This window comes from Theropithecus gelada, chromosome X, assembly GCF_003255815.1.
Source record: "Theropithecus gelada isolate Dixy chromosome X, Tgel_1.0, whole genome shotgun sequence".
Classification (NCBI taxonomy): domain Eukaryota; kingdom Metazoa; phylum Chordata; class Mammalia; order Primates; family Cercopithecidae; genus Theropithecus; species Theropithecus gelada.
This window is the reverse complement of record NC_037689.1, coordinates 45,998,442-46,017,709: the sequence shown is the minus strand read 5'-3', so window position 1 is coordinate 46,017,709 and position 19,268 is coordinate 45,998,442. Positions and strand designations below refer to the sequence as shown.

General features: G+C 41.0%; 1 protein-coding gene across 6 annotated transcripts in view; it reads right to left on the bottom strand.

The window, feature by feature from the left end:
- The window catches only part of ZFX (zinc finger protein X-linked), a 67,564-nt gene that overhangs the window by 24,705 nt on the left and 23,591 nt on the right, over positions 1-19,268 (bottom strand). For 3 of the 6 annotated variants that reach the window (XM_025372726.1, XM_025372722.1, XM_025372723.1), the window contains 2 exons: positions 17,760-17,845; positions 11,146-11,724 (listed from right to left, as the gene is read on the bottom strand). The exons of 1 other annotated variant lie outside the window; for it this stretch is intronic. In XM_025372726.1, the coding sequence (XP_025228511.1) occupies positions 11,146-11,724; positions 17,760-17,817 (637 nt within the window). In that variant the 5' untranslated portion in view covers positions 17,818-17,845. Of the gene's footprint in view, positions 1-11,145; positions 11,725-16,832; positions 16,950-17,759; positions 17,846-19,268 lie in introns of all 6 variants that reach the window. 2 more of the 6 variants (XM_025372721.1, XM_025372724.1) reach the window with 2 other exon arrangements.

Genomic DNA, 19,268 nt, shown 5'->3' with positions numbered 1-19,268 from the left:
CTCCTTTTCTTTTCCCTCCCCAGACCCATTACCTCACAAAGTAATCATATATCTGTTCAAAGGGCAAGGTGACATTTTTGTCTAGGTTTCAGTAGATAAACAGTAAATATTAACCAAAAGGCCAGTCTGAAGCTCCAATTGCTTGTAATGCTTTCAAAATAGAGACCTTTTCCCAACCTTGTTTTTGGCAGGGGGAGAAACTAAAACATCTTTGCCTATTTGAGTGCTTTATTCTTGTTATAAAGCTAGCCAACACCTAGATTGAACATTATACTGAAAACTCTTAAGTCATTAATTGTAGTGTTGATTTCTAAATAAATTTCAGTGTCTACAGTAAAGACACAATTTTAGATGGATTAAAATAACCTCTTTTTGAATTTTATCCAAAAAAGCTTTAAAAAGATGCTCGAGGTGATTATAGTCAATAACAATGCACTGTATACTTGAAAATCACTGAGAATAGATTTTAAGTGTTCTCACCACAAAAAAGTAAGAATGTGAGGTAATGTACGTTAATTAGCTCTACTCAGCCATTCCACAACACATACATATTTCAAAACATCATGTTGTACACCATAAATATATACCATTTTTATTGGGCAACTAAAACAATTTAAAAAATGAAATAAAATTTAAGAATGTTCAATACACTTTCTCCAAAATATCCTTAGTTCAGTAAATAACACTTCTCAGAAATATTCCCATGTAGAGACATATTTTTCAAATTCCAAACTTTTTCCTGTGTTTTATCAAATGGTTTTTTAAAAAGTGGTAGGGTACATACATAAAAATAATAAAATACATATACCTAGCCAATAATTAACCCATGGAACAAAGGAGTAAATATTTTACTATCTCTTCTGTGCTAATAGTCCCTAGAATCAATCAATAAACTATTTGATTGTGTTGACCCTCAGAGTTTATAAGTTAAAGATAGGGGTTTGGACTTTATGTATTTATTTGCTCCCTGGTTTAAAAAAACTGGCAGGGTACATACATAAAAATAATGGTAAAATACATACCTAGCCAATAATTAGCCCATGGAACGAAAGAGTAAATATTTCACTATCTCTTCTGTGCTAACAGTCCCTAGAATCAATCAATAAACTATCAGATTGTGTTGACCCACAGGGTTTATACATTAAACACACGGGTTTGGACTTTATGTATTTATTCGCTCCCTGAACCACGTTTTATTGGATGTCTACTATGACCAAAGTCATGCTTAATTAGGAGCTAATATTAGAATGACTGGTCAAAATACCTAAACTAGATGACCAGGCAAACCAGGGCCACCTCATTACATATTTGCAGGAGTCCCTTTACATTGTAGTTGTATGCAGCAACCCTGTAAATAAATCTTTAGCATGTCCATCTGCTCCTCTTCTAGTAACAGTTTTGCCACGTGCCCAGCTGCATAAGCCAGAAACCAAGAAGTGAGCTGCAAACCCTCCCCTCTTCCTCAACCCTAAATTTAATCCAAATTCTACTTCCTAAATATGTCATGAATCAGTTTCTGCTGAATTCTACTGATAAAACCTTATTTCAGGCCAGGCGCGGTGGCTCACGCCTGTAATCCCAGCAATTTGGGAGGCCAAAGCAGGTGGATCACGAGATCAGGAGATCGAGACCATCCTGGTTAACACAGTGAAACCCCACCTCTACTAAAAATACAAAAAATTAGTCGGGCATGGTGGCACACACCTGTAGTCCCAGCTACTCGGGAGGCTGAAGCAGGAGAATCGCTTGAACCCAGGAGGTGGAGGTTGCAGTGAGCCGAGATCGCACTGCTGCACTCCAGCCTGGGCGACAGAGCGAGACTCCATCTCAAAAAAACAAAACACAAACTTATTTCGAACTATTATCAACTTTTTCTTACCTGAACTACCACAATAACCTTCCAAAATGTACTTTTTGTTTCTGAATTCACTCTTAACTTGCGCCTGCCCTGAACATGCCATTATCTAAACTATTAGTCTAAACATGTTATTATTAATCTGTCTAAAACCCTTTAACAGCTTCCCACGTCCAAAAAGTAAAGCAGGCGTCTATGTTCAAGAGCCTTTGTGTTTTGGGCCCTATTTGCCAATCTTCTTTCTCACTACTTCCCCCACACACCTCACCAGACATTATTAGCACCCAAAGAATAGGTCTGTGAACCCTCAATGATCTCTCACATCTCTCTGCCTTTCTTCCCTCCTCAGCCACCTAATGAACATTTTATTTTATATGCCCTTCAGATTGAGTTCATGTCAAATTATTTTTTAAAGCTTTGAAAACGGGTTTTTTTTAATCCTTGTCTTTGAGAAGTAAATACTGAAATACTTATGAAAAAAACGTTATGTGGAATTTGCTTCAAATACAGGAGGGAGGAAAATGAATAGGAGATGAAATAAACTTGGTCAATATCTTTAAGTGAGCTTCCATAGAACTTCAGTTTATAATGCTTTTATAGCATTCATCTCCCTCAAGCGTACCAAAAATGTTCCTTTATTTAAAATTTTCCTTTATTTATTTATTTTGAGACAGTCTCACTTTGTCACCGGAGTGCAGCGGCACGTGATCTCAGTTCACTGCAACATCTGCCTCCCGGATTCAGGCGATTCTCCTGCCTCAGCCTCCTGAGTAGCTGGGATTACAGGTGCGTGCCACCATGCCCGGCTAATTTTTGTATTTTTAGTAGAGACGGGGTTTCACCATGTTGGTCAGGCTGGTCTCGAACTCCTGACCTCGTGATCTGCCTGCCTCAGCCTCCCGAAGTACTGGGATTACAGGTGTGAGTCACCACGCCCGGCCCCATTTTCTTAGTGCTTCTAAAGTACTTTGTATATCTATTTATATACCTTCCTACACTCAACTGTAATTGCCTGTTTCTGTTTCTCTTCCCTCCGAGTCTGTGAACTCTTAAAAAGCCAGAGACTTTGCTATTTATCTCCAACCCCTAGTGAGGTTTGCAGCTCATTATCACTAATCAATAAATGTTTTCTGAATGAATGAAGGCAAAAGAAAAATCAACACTGGCAAGAGTAAAAATAATAGCTTATATACGATTCCTTTTTCTCATGTAAACACAAATTTGAAAAAAATTAACACTTTTCAGTTAGAAAAACAACAGGATGGGGTTTGGAAGCTGTCTGGGCTTCTGCTAGAATGAGTTAAATAAGAAAATGCTTAACCCCTCCCAACAAATTATTTTTTAACATTGTTGAAATTTGGTATTCATTAATATTGTAAATTGTAGTTATCTTTGGAATTCTATTTGCCTCCCCTTCTACCAATAAGCACTATTTATCATGAACTCTACTGCTGTGTAGTATTAAGTTATACACACATACATACAAACATACATACACACAGAGAGAGAGAGAGAGGAAGCGGGGGCAATAAGAGAATTAAGAGTGGACACTTTGGAATAAAACATAACTGGTTTCAAAGCTCACCCTAATGCTGCTGGGTGTGACCTTGGAGAAGCTATTATTCGAGGCTGCAGTGCACTATGATCAGGCCTGCAGATAGCCACTGTACATCTACAGGCATATATGTATGTATGTATGCCAGGCAGGTATGTATGCCTGGGCAACACGGTGAGATCTCATCTCAAAAACTAACTATATTTTCAATTCCGGCACATAGATATTATTTATTGAAGATTTACTATTACCTATTTTTATTGTTATCAAGAGACAATAGCTACGGGTAAGGAAGAAATGTTATTGTTAATGCCTTGGATAAGGCATGATGTACAGACTTTCAGCTATAACATTCATATATTCATTTATTCAACAAATATTTATTTCATACCTAATACACACATAGTGTGATAAGCAGCAAAGATGCAGTAAATAGTTCCTGTCCTCAAGAAACATGTAAGTAACTTAGAAGCCAATCATAAAATCTAGATTGCAAAGACTAAAGAAGTCAGTCATCCTGACCTCAAAGGTAGTTATATACTGTGACAATGAACATCTGTGTCTATATACACAACCACATTATAAAGAATGAGGACTGCTTCATCATCATTTATTGTTGTTTTGTGTGGTTTTTTTGGTTTTTGGTTTTTTAAAGATGGGGTCTCGCTCTGTCACCCAGGCTGAAGTGCAATGGTATGATTATAGCTCACTGCAACCTCGAACTCCTGTGCTCAAGGGATCCTCCTGCCTCTGCCTCCTGAGCAGCTGGGACTATAGGTACACGCCACCATACCAGCTAATCTTTTTTTTGGGGGGGAGGGGCGGGGGTAGAGATGGGGTGGTCTCACCATGTTGCCCAGGCTGGTCTCGAACTCCTTACCCTCAAGAGATCCTCCCACCTCAGCCTCCCAAAATGCTGGGATTACAGGTGTGAGCCACCTTACCTGGCCCATCATCATTTTAAATGAGACCTGCAGAGGGAAGAAACCTGCCAAGATGGATACTAAAGACATTATAAAAGCTGTTTATTAGACACTCAGATCCAGTAACTTACTGAAACTTTTAAAGAAAAGAGAGTACTTGGACATCTGGCCACATTTCTGACCTAAAGATAAAGAGTGTTTAATAAATATAAGAATTCAGAGATACTACCATCTCTCATCACAATATGAAAAAGCGTAAAAGTTGACTACCGATAATAGTATCTCCACATTCTCTATCATGGATTAAAGTAGCCCATAGTTCCTCTATATACTTATGACAAAACCTTTGTTAATCCTTAACTTCTGAAATCAATATAGGTGTTTTAGGGGGGCTTTGTGAGGGTTTTTTTTTTTTTAAGAAACAGGGTCTCTTTCTGTCACCCGGGCTGGAATACAGTGGCGCAATCAAGGGTCACTGTAACCTCTGAACTCCTGGGCTCAAGCGACCCTCCCATCTAGGCTTCCCAAAGTGTTGCGATTACAGGCATAAGCCATTGTGCCCGACCTCAATATAGGTTTTAAGTTAAAATGCATCATTAAGGCCAGATGCTGTGGCTCACGCCTGTAATCCCAGCACTTTGGGAGGCCGAGGCAGGCAGATTGCTTGAAGCCAGAGTTTGAGACCAGCCTGGCCAACATGACGAAACCCTGTCCCTACTAAAAATACAAAAATTAGCCAGGTATGGTGGCACACACCTGTAATCACAGCTACTCAGGAGGCTGAGGCAGGAGAATTGCTTGAACCCAGGAGGTGGAGGCTGCAGTGAACCAAGATCGTGCCACTGCACTCCAGCCTGGGCAACAGAGCAAGATTCTGTCTCAAAAATAAATAATTAATTAAAATAAAATTCATCGTTAAGTATCTTTGCTGGGAGGCGCAGCCAAGAGAAATATTAATTAATTCTAAAGTGTTCAATTGGTTTGATCCCAAAGCCAGTAGTAAATTAAATTTTAAAATATGATCATTACTTTGAAAGGAAAGGGGATGATGAAGAAGAGGGAAGTAAGAGCGCAAAAGTGCCTCTATAGGCCAGGCAAGGTGGCTCATACCTGAATTGCAGAATTTAGGGAGGCTGAAGTGGGCGAACTGCTTGAGCCCAGGCTGGTTCAAGACTAGGTTCAAGACCAGCCTGAACAATGTGGCAAAACCCCCTCTCTACAAAAAATACAAAAATTAGGCGGCTGTGGTGGCGCCTGCCTGTCATCCTAGCTACTCAGGAGGCTGAGGTGGAAAGATTGCTTGAGCCCAGGAGGCAGAGGTGGTAGTGAGCCGCGATGGCACCACTGCACTCCAGCCTGGGTAAGAGAGCGAGACTTCATTTCAAAATAAATAATAATAGAGAAGACAAAAGATACTACTAAAGGCCACCATCTCTAAACCCAACTTAAAAACAACCATTTCATTATAGTGAAATACGGGAATATCACATGTGTGCATGCAAATGCTCATGTGTGTATGTATTTGTTTAAATGTATATCTGCATTACTTGAGTTTGGATATGTTTTATTTTAAAAGGAAAAATTATATTACTAAAATATATACTCATACATAAAACATATTAAAATACACTAACAACAGCCATTTATGTTCATCCACATTTACTTTTTCAGGAACATTAAAATCTATATAAATTAGAAGAAACCCAGGGCCTAAAGATGACTACAAGTAAGATTTTTAATGAAAATTTTACAAGTTTGTAAAATTTTACATGTCTTGTATTACAGATTCTGTATATAGAATCTATACATCTCCTCTTGTATACAGAATCTGTAATACAAGAACCTGATATGCTGAGTCAATTGTTACTAAAGCAACTCTGTTTTTTTTCAATGACTTCCTTGGAGGGCTGAACTTCCTAAAAGAGGAGAAAGTAAAGGCAAGAGATAGTGTGCAGTTAAAGGGCAAAACAATACCATGCATTTTACTCCTTAGCAAAAAAGCTGAGGAAGACAGAAAGGGCAGAAAGTGCAGAGAGAAGTCAAGGAGAAGCGAGAGTGCTTTCTCCTCTTCAGTGTTTCACCAGGCCCTCTTCCCCTCACAAACTGGGATGAACTCAACTCTCTGCTTTCTCTAGCCTTGGTCCTGGTTTGCCCAGTCTTGTAACAGAAAATCTGGCAGTTGTGAGGGTTGAGTAACCCTTAACCAAAATACTTGGACCAGAACTGTTTCAGACTTCTGTGGATTTTGCAATATTTGCATATACGTAACGAGATTATCTTAGGGATGAGACCCAAGTCTAAACATGAAATTTATCTGTGTTTCGGCCGGGCGCAGTGGCTCACGCCTGTAATCCCAGCACTTTGGGAGGCCGAGGCAGATGGATCACTTGAGGTCAGGAGTTTGAGACCAGCCTGGCCAAAGTGGCGAAACTCCGTCTCTACTAAAAATACAAAAAACTTAGCTAGGCGTGGTGGCACGTGCCTATAATCGCAGCTACTTGGGAGGCTGAGGCAGGAGAATCGCTTGAACCCAGGGGGTGGAGGTTGCAGTGAGCCGAGGTGGAGCCACTGCACTCCAGCCTGGGAGACAGAACAAGACTTTCTAAAAAAAAAAAAAAAAAAAATTAATCTGTGTTTCATATACACCTTATACATATAGCCTGAAGGTAATTTTATACAATATTTTTTAACAATTTTGTGCTTGAAATAAAGTTTATACGCATTGAACCCTCAGAAAGCAAGTGTCAGGTGTGGAATTTTCCACTTGAGGTGTCACGTCTGTACTTAGAAAGTTCTGGATTCTGGAGCATTTCAGATATTGGATTTTTGGATAAAGGATGCTCAATCTGCATTTTAAAATAGCATTTTTGGCTGGGCGTGGTAGCTCACGCCCATAATCCCAGCACTTTGGGAGGCCAAGGCGGGTGGATCACCTGTGGTCAGGAATTCAAGACCAGCCTGGGCAACATGGTGAAAACCCGTCTCTACTAAAAAATACAAAAATTAGCTGGGCTTGGTGGCAAGTGCCTGTTATCCCAGCTACTCGGGAGGCCAAGGCACGAGAATCGCTTGAACCCGGGAGGTGGAGGTTGCAGTAAGCCAAGATTGCCCCATTGCACTCCAACCTGGGCAACACAGCGAAACTCCATTTAAAAAATAAAATAGACCCCTAACCTTAGCTGGCCCCTCAATGCAGTTCAGTTATCTATCTCATAAATTCTCGGCTTCCTACACTGGCCCATCCCCAAAAGACTAAAGCTCTTCAACCCTTTGCCATTATCCTTCAGCTTTCCACCCAACCTCTGCAGTCCTTTCATATGTGCAGATGAACTTGCTACACAGACAAAATAGCTCCCAACATTCAAGCACTCCTTTTACCTTCTGTCCCTGGAAAGGGGCCTCATCCTTAACTGCCTTCCTGTCTCAGAGAAGGGGACTCACTTTCTCTCTCCAGGACTCACCTAACAGCCATCTCCTGCAGCCCTGGACCCCAGTCCCTTTCCCCTTCTCTGGAACCTGCTCCACTAGCCCTTCCTTTATCTTCAGGCTCTCTCTGTTCAGTGATTTTTTTTCCCTTAAGTCTATAAACATGTTCAACTTGCTTTCGCCATCCAGGCAACCATCAAAAGCTATACTCCCACCTCTTCAGTCCCTTTGCTGACCAAAATGGCAATTTTTCCAAACCGCTTCACGTAACTCCACTTCCACTAACTTCTTAATCCATCACAGCTCCTCTCTTTCATCTCCTCTCCACTAGCCCATACCTTACTGAACCTACTCTAATTTAGATACAATGACCTCCTAAATGCCAAACCAAAAAGCCTGCTTTCTCCTCAGTGGCTGATACTTATAGAAACTCTATCCTTAACAGTGTTGGAAACACTTTTTCTCCTCCTTCTCTTCCCAAAACCTCCTGGTTTTTCAAGGATTCTTCTCTGCCTACTTCTTAAATACCTAAAGGAGCTATACTTGACACTCTTACTCGACAAGCATGCTCTGGGGACTACCATCAATTTCCATATACGATACTGCTATATTCTGTTGTCCTAAATTTCTTCCTCTAGCAACAAACTCTCTCAAAAGCACCAAAGTCATATTTTCAACTGGCTAGAGAAAACATCCACCAGCAAGCAACTCAAACTATAACAGATCCCAAATATTTCCCCTGCCCCCACCTTCCCCCACCAAACCTACTCCTCCTTTCAGGTAATGGTATGACCAGGCATCCAGTCTCCCAAGGTGGAACACTTAGGGTCATCCTTGAATTATCTTTCTTCCTCAAACCCCTAGCCTTTTTTTATCTATCATCAAATCTCATCCATTTTTCTTCCTAATCTCTTTTGAATGCAGCTAATCTCTGTCCCCTTCACTATTATTAATGTACTTCATATCATCTTATATATGAACCATTTCAGCAGCTCACTGCCACTAATCTCTCCCTCACTTAGTCTTATTCCACATACAAGGATTATCATCCTAAAATAAATTCAAAACTGGACTATCCTGGCTAACATGGTGAAACCCCGTCTCTACTAAAAATACAAAAAAACTAGCCGGGCGTGGTGGCGGGCGCCTGTAGTCTCAGCTACTTGGGAGACTGAGGCGGGAGAATGGCGTGAACCCGGGAGGCGGAGCTTGCAGTGAGCCGAGATCACGCCACTGCACTCCAGCCTGGGGGCACAGCGAGACTCCGTCTCAAAAAATAAATAAATAAATAAATAAATAAATAAATTCAAAACTGAAACAGGATACTGTATTTTTCCCTATCAGACTGGCAAAAACTAAAAAGAAAAATAATACTGTGTTGGTTCGAGTGTAAGGAAATGAACATTCTCATAAATTTGGTGAAGGGAATATTAAGGCAAAATACCAATGGAATTTAACCAAACTTCAAGCATAACCAAACTTGTAAATGTGTATACCCTTTGATCTATCAATTCTATTTCTACAAATTTATTCTAAGGAATAAAACAGAACATACACAAAGATATATAAGTGTATCCTAAAGTTCCCATCATTATCAGCAAAACCCAGAACCTTTTTTTCTTTTTTAACATACTACACTATATGCCTGGAATGTCTTTCTGCCACCCATGCCCTTCATCCTGTAAAACTAGAATTCATCCTTGATTTTAAAGGTCAGCTACTCCATCCCATCTCCACAGCAGTTTAGCCACACCTCTGCATCACACTACAAACTTTCTCTCCCACAGATGATCAAAAGCTCTCCAGGGATAATAGTTTTATGTATGTATTTCTTTAGCACATATCTGTATCTATACGACCTACAACAATGTCTCACACATTAAGAGTCCAATAAACGTGTTGAATAAAGGCATTTTGTCCCCCTTTCCACAAATAATTCTTTGAATTTCAAAATCTCAAGAAGTTTTCAAAGGAGTTTCAAAATCTCAAAGAAGTTTCCTAAAATGCTGGTGGACTCCAATATACTAATATTAAATTCCTGTATTAAAACAGGTATTCGAGCAAAGCAAACATTCTTGTAAATTTATAAATAGCCTATGAATCCTTTATATTTTAAGTTTAGTTCCTTAAGGCATAAGAATTTCCATACTGGGTCAGAACTGTGGCCTAGCCAATCTAGAATTTTATCTCCGAAATCGGTACCAAGAAGTATGTTTTAAGAAGATAACGGCTGTCCTTCCAGATGCTAAGATAAACATGTAAAGGTGTGTTTCAAAATACTTTACTTCTCTCCAATAACCTAGTATGAATCCATCATACTTGATGGCATGTTTTGGAATCATGTTTCATACTATACCAGAACTCTTTTTCATGTTATCTGTTATGTAGCGTTTTACATATTATATTAGTACATAAGTATTACATAAACAGTACTGTGTATCCATATTCAAGAAAATAAGTAGCAGCATGGTATCTCACACCTGTAATCCTCCCACTTTGGAAGGCCAAGGCAGGTGGATTGCCTGAGCTCAAGAGTTCGAGATCAGACTGGACAACACGGCAAAACCCCATCTCTACTAAAAATACAAAAAATTAGCCAGGCGTGGTGGTGCGTGCCTACAATCCCAGCTACTCGAGAGGCTGAGGCACGAGAATCACTTGAACTCGAAAGGAAGAGGTTACAGTGAGCTGAGCTCGTGCCACTGCACTCCAGCCTGGGCGACAGAGCAAACAAGACTCTCCCTCCAAAAAAAAAAAACAAGATTGTAAGTAGCTTGGTTACACTTTTTTTTTCCCAACTCCTTTTAGGTTTCAAGAGCGTTCATAATTCTAATAAAGGCTGGTAACAGCCTAATCACATCCTTCATGATTCCAAAGTTCAGTTCTATTCCTTTCAGTTTTTTCTTTTTTTTTTTTTTTTTTGAGAAGGAGTCTTGCTCTGTCACCCAGGCTGGAGTGCAGTGGCACAATCTTGGCTAACTACAACCTCCAGCTCCAGTTCAAGCGATTCTCCTGCCTCAGCCTCCCGAGTAGCTGGGATTACAGGTGCCCGCCACCACACCTGGTTAATTTTTGTATTTTTAGTAGAGACGGGGCTTCACCATGTTCGTTGGCCAGGCTGGTCTCGAACTCCTGACCTCAGGTGATCCACCTGCCTCGGCCTCCCAAAGTGCTGGGATTACAGGCGTGAGCCACCACGCCCGGCCTCACTTTTCTTAATTTTCAGTTATCTTGTAGGCTGCAAATGGAAACAACAATGCAGGTAAGTCTATGAGATTTACTTTAACTCTACAGACATTTAAGTCAGGAAAATTTCTCCCCTGATGTAAATTAGGAGAGGCAGCCTTCAAAAACACCTTTGACAATTACTGTACCCCAAGACTTACAGGAAATCATAAGGTAGTCCTCACAGTTGCCTTTGTCATCATCCTGCTGGTCCACAGGGATCCCATTGGCATCTATGACTGCTTCAGAGGCACAGTCTGCTACCAATACTTCTTCTGAAACTACGTCGGTAGTCAGAGGATCAGTGACAATTTCTGCTTCCACTACACTATCATGAACCACATGTTCAACATGTCCAACATGTCCAACGTCAGACACATGTATAGAATCACCCGTCAAGACGTGTTCGGGCATAGACATTGAGGCTGAAGTAATGTCAGAAGCTAAAACATCATCTGGGACTGTGCAATGTGCTAAAGAAACTTCTTCAGTTACATCTGAGTCCAGCACTTGCTCAGGAATGATGACCGTTTCAGATACATCTGCTTCTTCCATGATATCTGGGCACTGAACATCTTCTATAACAACGTCCTCAATAACATCTTGGATTACAACCGAATCTGGGTCATCAGGAACAAAGTTATGCACAGTTATGTCTGAATCCACAACATCTGAAACAAAAACAGTTTCTTGTACTTCCACAACAATTTGATCACCATCCATGTGTGTACCATCAGCTCCTTAAAAAAAAATTAAAATGACAAATTTCAGGTAAGTATGCATGACTACAATTAACGTAAATGTTATTTAATTTCTACTGGGAAAACAGACTAGCTCCTCAGTTTTCTTAAACGTTAAGATAGATTAAAGAAATAAAGAGGGAATCTATTTTTGAATCAGATGTTTTTAACCCAAGAACTTTTGTAATCAAATCAATAGATTTTTAAAAATTAGGAGAACAAAGCAATTGAGGCAGTCACAGAAGAAATATATACATGAAAGTAAAATTCTAGGCACACTAATAAAATCCATATACAGCCAGGTGCAATGGCTCACGCCTGTATTCCCACCACTTTGGGAAGCCAAGGTGGGGGGATCACTTGAAGCCAAGAGTTTGAGACCAGCCTGGGTAACACCACCGCGAAACCCTATCTCTACTAAAATTACAAAAATTAGCCGGGCGTGGTGGCACAAGCCTATAATCCCAACTTCCTGGGAGGCTGAAGCAGAACTGCTTGAACCCGGGAGGCCGACGTTGTAGCGAGCCAAGGTGGTGCTGCTGCACTCCACCCTGGGTGACAAAGCAAGACTTCAAAAAAAAAAGAAAAGGCCGGGCATGGTGGCTCACGCCTGTAATCCCAGCACTTTGGGAGGCCGAGGCGGGTGGATCACGAGGTCAGGAGATCGAGACCATCCTGGCTAACAAAGTGAAACCCCGTCTCTACTAAAAATACAAAAATTAGCCGGGCGTGGTGGCAGGCGCCTGTAGTCCCAGCTACTCAGGAGGCTGAGGCAGGCGAATGGCGTGAACCTGGGAGGCGGAGCTTGCAGTGAGCCAAGATGGCGCCACTGCACTCCAGCCTGGGTGACAGAGCGAGACTCCGTCTCTAAAAAAAAAAACAAAAATTAAATAAGTAATGCAACTTCAGGTGACAAACATACAATATTCCTTCATTATATGTGTTTCACCTTTTTGCTCCATCTCCCTCTCCTCAACTCATAGTTGTTCTTCTTTCCATCTCTCCCATGTGTTTCTTTTACTTCTATTTTTTTTTCCTTTTTCCCTTCACATGCTTCCCTTTTTGTTCCGGTGCAATATACCACCAATATGCTCCATCTATGGCTATAGGAATTTAGAAATCATCCTCTGAATCTAGGACATACAAGGATCAGAGGATAAATTAAAAGAGGGACAAAAGGCCACAGTTGAGGAGGAAAGACAACTGGGTTGAGGAGGCTCTGGAGACAGATAGGATAAATACAAGTGCAGCTGCGCTGGAGTGGTGGAGGGTAAGAGTAGTTCCAGCGGGAGCTGCCCCAACTTCACCAGGGTACACTGCCTCCATCTAGCCTCCTCCCGTCCCCCTAGACCCCAACTCCCAAGGCAGTTCCTCAGAACATAGTCCTACTCTAGTCCATTTTGCAGTTAAGGAATGAAGGTAGAGGATTCAATCAATTGAAGCCCAGTGAGATTAAATGACTTAACCAAGATCACACAGTTCGCACAGTGTATGGTGCTCAGAAAATATCATTCTGAATGAATGTCACAAATGGAAATAGAAATCAAATATCCTTATCAAAAATATAAGATAAAATAAAAGAAGGCTGGGCATGGTGGCTCACACCTGTAATCCCAGCACTTTGGGAGGCCAAGGTGGACGGATCACAAGGTCAGGAGATCGAGACCATTCTGGCTAACACAGGTGAAACCCTGTCTCTACTAAAAATACAAAAAAATTAGCTGGGTGTGGTGGCACATGCCTGTGGTCCCAGCTAATAGGGAAGCTGAGGCAGGAGAATCACTTGAACCCAAGAGGTGGAGGTTGCAGTGAGCCCAGATTGCGCCACTGCACTCCAGCCTGGGCGACAGACCAAGACTCCGTCTCAATAATTAATAAATAAATAAATAAAATATCTTAGCTTCTGTTCCAGAGAAAAGCAAAGAAAGTTTTTTAAAAAGTCTTACCTAAATAGCTATTCAGTAGATTAGTGCCTCTGGTTGACTCAGACCAGGCTGAGTCCAACCAGGTGCCTAACTCAATGACTATGTGTCACTGGCCAGGCCCTCAGAGAAATACACAGCTTAATCAACAATCAAAAATGATCAGGCCTGGCACAGTGGCTCACGCCTTGTAATCCCAGAACTTAGGGAGGCCAAGGCGGGCAGATTACCTGAGGTCAAGGGCTCGAGACCAGCCTGGCCAACATGGTGAAACCCCGTCTCTACTAAAAATACAAAAATTAACCAGGCGTGGTGGTGCATGCCTGTAACCCCAGCTACTCAGGAGGCTGAGGCAGGAGAATTGCTTGAACCCAGGAGGCGGAGGTTGCAGTGAGCCAAGATTACACCACTGCACTCCAGCCTGGGCAACAAACAGAGTAAGATTCTGTCTCAAAAAAAAAATTCAAAGGCCAAAGAATATTAAACATTGTAGGAAGCCAACTAATATCTATTTTAATTACATCTAGAAATAATAAAAAGAATGTGTTCACTTTAGGCTGGGCAAGGTGGCTCACACCCGTAATCCCAGCACTCTGGGAGGCCAAGGTGGGAGAATCACCTGAGGTCAGGAGTTCGAGACCAGCCTGACCAACACGGAGAAATCCCATCTCTACTAAAAATACAAAATTAGCCGGACACGGTGGCACATGTCTGTAATCCCAGCTACTTGGGAGGCTGAGGCAGGAGAATCGTTTGAACCCGGGAGGCGGAGGTTGTGGTGAGCAAAGATTGCAATATTGCACTCCAACCTAAGCAACAAGAGCAAAACTCCATCTCGAAAAATTAAAAAAAGAGTATGTTCACTTTAATTTCTACAGAACTTCTACAAAATGCTTTATACTTGTTTTCAATGTCCACAATATTATCATTAAGTAATAGATCACTAATTTCCATTTTGCATACATAGAGATGAAAGCATCTAGTGGCAAGAACACTGGTTATAAAATGTAAATCAGCCGGGCACAGTGGCTCACGCCTGTAATCCCAGCACTTTGGGAGGCCGAGGCAGGCGGATCACTTGAGGTTGGGAGTTCAAGACCAGCCTGGTCAACATGGCAAAACCCCATCTCTACTAAAAATACAAAAAAAGGAGCCGGGCATGATGGTCTGCACCAGTAATCCCAGCTACTTGGAAGGCTGAGATAGGAGAATCACCGGAACGAACCAGGGAGGTGGAGGTTGCAGTGAGCAGATATCATGGCCAATGTACTCTAGCCTGGGCAGCAGAGCAATTCTCCATCTCAAAAACAAAACCAAAAAAAAAACACAAAAAAAATCTAAATCAGAGAGTAGAGCAGGGTAGGACACTTATTAGTTTTGTGACCTTGGGCAAGTCATTTAACCTCTGAGTTTCAGTTTCCTCATCAGTAAAATGAGGACAGTAGTATCTGCCATGCATACCTCACAGGACTGTGGTGATGATCAAATGGGAATGTATGGGAAGTGTTCTGAAAAACTGTAATGAGAGGTTTTATTATTATTATGACATATGAAAACGGAGGCCCTGGCAGATTAAGTGACTTGCTCAAAGATGAACAAATACCATTAAGTGTTATCAATCAAGACTAAAATGCAATAGCCCTTCAATCTACCACTTAGCCCATGACCTAGGTTTGCCTATGGCAAGATTAAGTGAACAAACACTGCACATTTTTCTCCAAAGAGTTTAGTCTCTTTCAAGTACATCACTTATATTTCATGTTCCAAGGAAGAAAGAATTATAAACTTTACGTTTATCATTATCAAATTGAAATTACCAAACGAGTTAAAAGATTATCCTAAGTTGTTAAGAAACACGCACACATCCCCACTAGATTTAGAGATTTAAAGAAAATTTTAAAATTTGACTGAGCATAGTGGCTCACACCTGTAATCCCAGCACTATGGGAGACCAAGGTGGGAGGATCACTTGAGCCCAGGAGTTCAAGACCAGCCTGGGGAACAGAGCAAGACCCCGTCTCCACAAAAAATAAAATTAGCTGGGCTTGATGGCGCACACCTGTAGTCCAAGCGACTCGGAAGGCTGAGGTAGGAGGATCCCTTGAGCACTGGAGTCTGAGGTCACAATGAGCTATAATCATGCCACCATACTCTAGCCCAGGCAACAGGGTGAGATCCTGTCTCTAAAAGAAAAATAAAATAATAATAAAAAGAAAATTTTAGGGTCGGGCGCGGTAGCTCACGCCTGTAATCCCAGCACTTTGGGAGGCCGAGGCGGGCAGATCACGAGGTCAAGAGATCGAGACCATCCTGGCCAACATGGTGAAACCCCATTCTACTAAAAATACAAAAAAATTAGCTGGGCATGGTGGCACACACCTGTAGTCCCAGCTACTCGGGAGGCTGAGGCAGGAGAATCACTTGAACTCAGGAGGCAGAGGTTGCAGTGAGCCGAGATCGTGCCACTGCACTCCAGCCTGGCGACAGAGTAAGACTCCATCTCAAAAAAAAAAAAAAATTTAAAATTTAAAATCACTGACATTTAATTTCCTGATAAAGTTCATTGCTATTTCTTTACTATACTACAATCTGATCATTTACAGTCCAATGGAAAACTTACTAGCATTTTATTTATAGTAAGGGTAGCTACCTGGTGTGATATAAAACCCTTTTATATTTTTTTTCTTTTTTTATTCTCTTTCGAGACCGAGTCTCACTCTATCACCCAGACTGGAGTGCAGTGGCACAATCTCAGCTCACTGTAACTTCTGCCTCCCAGATTCAACCGATTCTCATGCCTCAGCCTCTCAAGTAGCTGGGATTACAGGCATGCACCACCACACCCAGATAATTTTTTGTATTTTTAGTAGAGATGGGGTTTCACCATGTTGGCCAGGTTGGTCTCGATCTCTTGACCTTGTGATTCGCCCGCCTCGGTCTCCCAAAGTGCTGGGATTACATGCACAAGCCACCACGTCTGGCCTCAAATCCCTTTTATATTATAAAACCAAGTATAGGCCAGGCACAGTGGCTCACGCCTGTAATCCCAATACTTATAGAGGGCTGAGGCAGGCAGATCGCATGAGCCCACGAGTTCAAGACCAGCCTGGGCAACATGGCAAAACCCTGTCTCTACCCAAAAAAAAAAAAGGAATACAAAAATCAGCCAGGCATTGTGACACACACCTGTAGCCCCAGTTACTCTGGAAGCTGAGCAGATCACTTGAGCCTGGGAGGCGGATGTTGCAGTGGACCCAGATGGCGCCACTGTACTCCAGCCTGGGTGACAGAACAAGACCCTATCTGAAAACAAAAAAAACCCAAAACACAAGTGTAACCACTTTACAACGTTATATAATTATAACCACAGGTAATCTGAAATACATTTTTTCTAATACTGTTTTCTTCCTGTTTTTAGAACTTCCTGAGTATAATTTTTCCTTGTACACTATGGGGAGTGAAGACTCCATCTTCCTGAAGCAGAAGTCTCTTTTTGGGAACTTGTGAGAGAGATGGTTATAAAAATAGGACAGGGTCAATGTGGGGGACCTTCTTTATCTGCTGGGTATTGGAGAACAGAGAAATGACAGGATCCACATGTTATTTTACAGTGAGTACTCTGATCAGCAGGCTAGATAAGAGAGACTAAGGGTAAGGAAAACAATGCAAAAGTTATTCCAGACTAAGAATGAGACGATAGAGCCTGTCTCTGTGGTAGGCACTAGGATGAAGAAGAGCAGATGTAAACAAGGAATATTTTTTCTTTTTCTTTTTTTAAACAAAGGTCCAAACAAAACTAACAAGGAATATTTTCAAAGGGAAAAACAACAGGAATTAGGGAAATAACTGGGGAAGATATTATCTTCATAAGTGAAGATAAAACTAAGGTTTGATATCGCTGCTGTTACTGACAAGAATATGAGAGTTGGTTGTGAGGGAGCCACATCTTTGAGGAGGGTAATAATAATGTGCTCACCGTAACATCTGTGAATTTTGACAGGATAACAAGATAACCTAAGTGTGAATGATCAATGTGAGAGTTCTAGCAATTCATTGATGACAACCAACTCCAAATCTGGTAGATGGGAAGTGGAACAATTCAAGTAGTTATACCTGTTGCATCAAAAAATGAGTTTGGCTCTTGTTGTAATTCAAGCCCATCTTCATCCATGGCCTTTAATTCTCATCAGTCACAGCTCCTAAATCAGGGAAAAAAGTAAACCAAAGCCATTAGTTTTTTCATATCACGTACTGAACGCCACCATGATAGTTTCATTTCTGAGACACTCAAATTATGTGAAAGATAAATGTGTATCAAAAACATATCTATCTAAAGTAAAATATAACTTAATTGATTTACAATGATAAATGGGCATCTATATGACAAGGCAGGGCAGATAAATCAAACAAGTCAACTTTGCCTGGACTTCTTTTTAAGTTGAAGCAATAAATGTATTGCTTATGTCCATCAAGTGCACATATTTTGATGAATTCTGATACATACATAAACCTTTGTAATCACTACCTTGATCAAAATATAGAACATTTTTAAGACCCCGGCACTCCCGTGTCCTCAGTCTGTAACACCCCATGTTCCCACAAAGGTAACCAGTTTTGTTAAGGTTCAACTTAAAATACCTTCTGTAGCTTACTGGGGGAAATTTTTGCACAGTTTTCATATTCTGTATATTTAATTAGTCAAACAACTTCCAACCAGATTAAACAATGATAAAAATTCAAAGTGCATAACTGTAGTAAACAACCTTTGGGATTCTGCCTAACCTCTCTTAACTAACCCTCTCATCTAGAAAAGTAAATTCCCACAGTGTATTTACACTCTCCTGGCCACAGTTGATTGGCACTAGCTATAAAGCAGTTAAAAAATAAGTTCATCTTTAAGCACAATAAAATCAAAGTCCTATTCCTGAGAATCCAAAACCATGAGCAGGAATCAATGTTTGTCTGTGTGTGTGCGTGTGTGTGTCTCTCTCTCTCTCTCTCTCTCTCTCTCTCCTGGTGGCTGGAACTTAAGAGCTAAGGAAAGTCATTTTGTAACTCTGGCTTAGACTAGTGAATAAAAAATAAAAATAATCCTGTGAGTGCCTTGAGTAACAGAATAGGGTAAGCAGGGAGGGGAGACAGCTTTTTAGTTCCTGGTTCTAGACCTATCTGAGGTACAGCTATATTCCTGCCTTGAATTTTTATAAGACATTCCAATGGCCTTAATTCTCCCTTTTCTACTTAAACCAAAAACTTATGACAAAAAGAACTCTAACCAATAATTTCACCTTTATCGTTTTTTTTTTTTTTTTTTGCTGATAAGTACTACATGGTTATTAAAATTTCAAATAACAGAAACACAAGTCATTTTTCTAAAGCTAGGTGACATCATTCCTCTTTTTCAAAAATGTTTAATGGCTTCTTGCTCCCTCTAAATAAGCTCAAACACCTGTCATCTTCTAATTTCTGGCCCCAAACTACCTTCCCATCATCATCTCCCCTAACTTTCCTTTAAGCACTTCCCTCTACCACTGTCAGCATGTAGACAAACACACGGCCCCCACCCACACGAAGTTCAGCCAAACAAAAATGCTCAACATCCCCATAAAACCCCAACTTCAT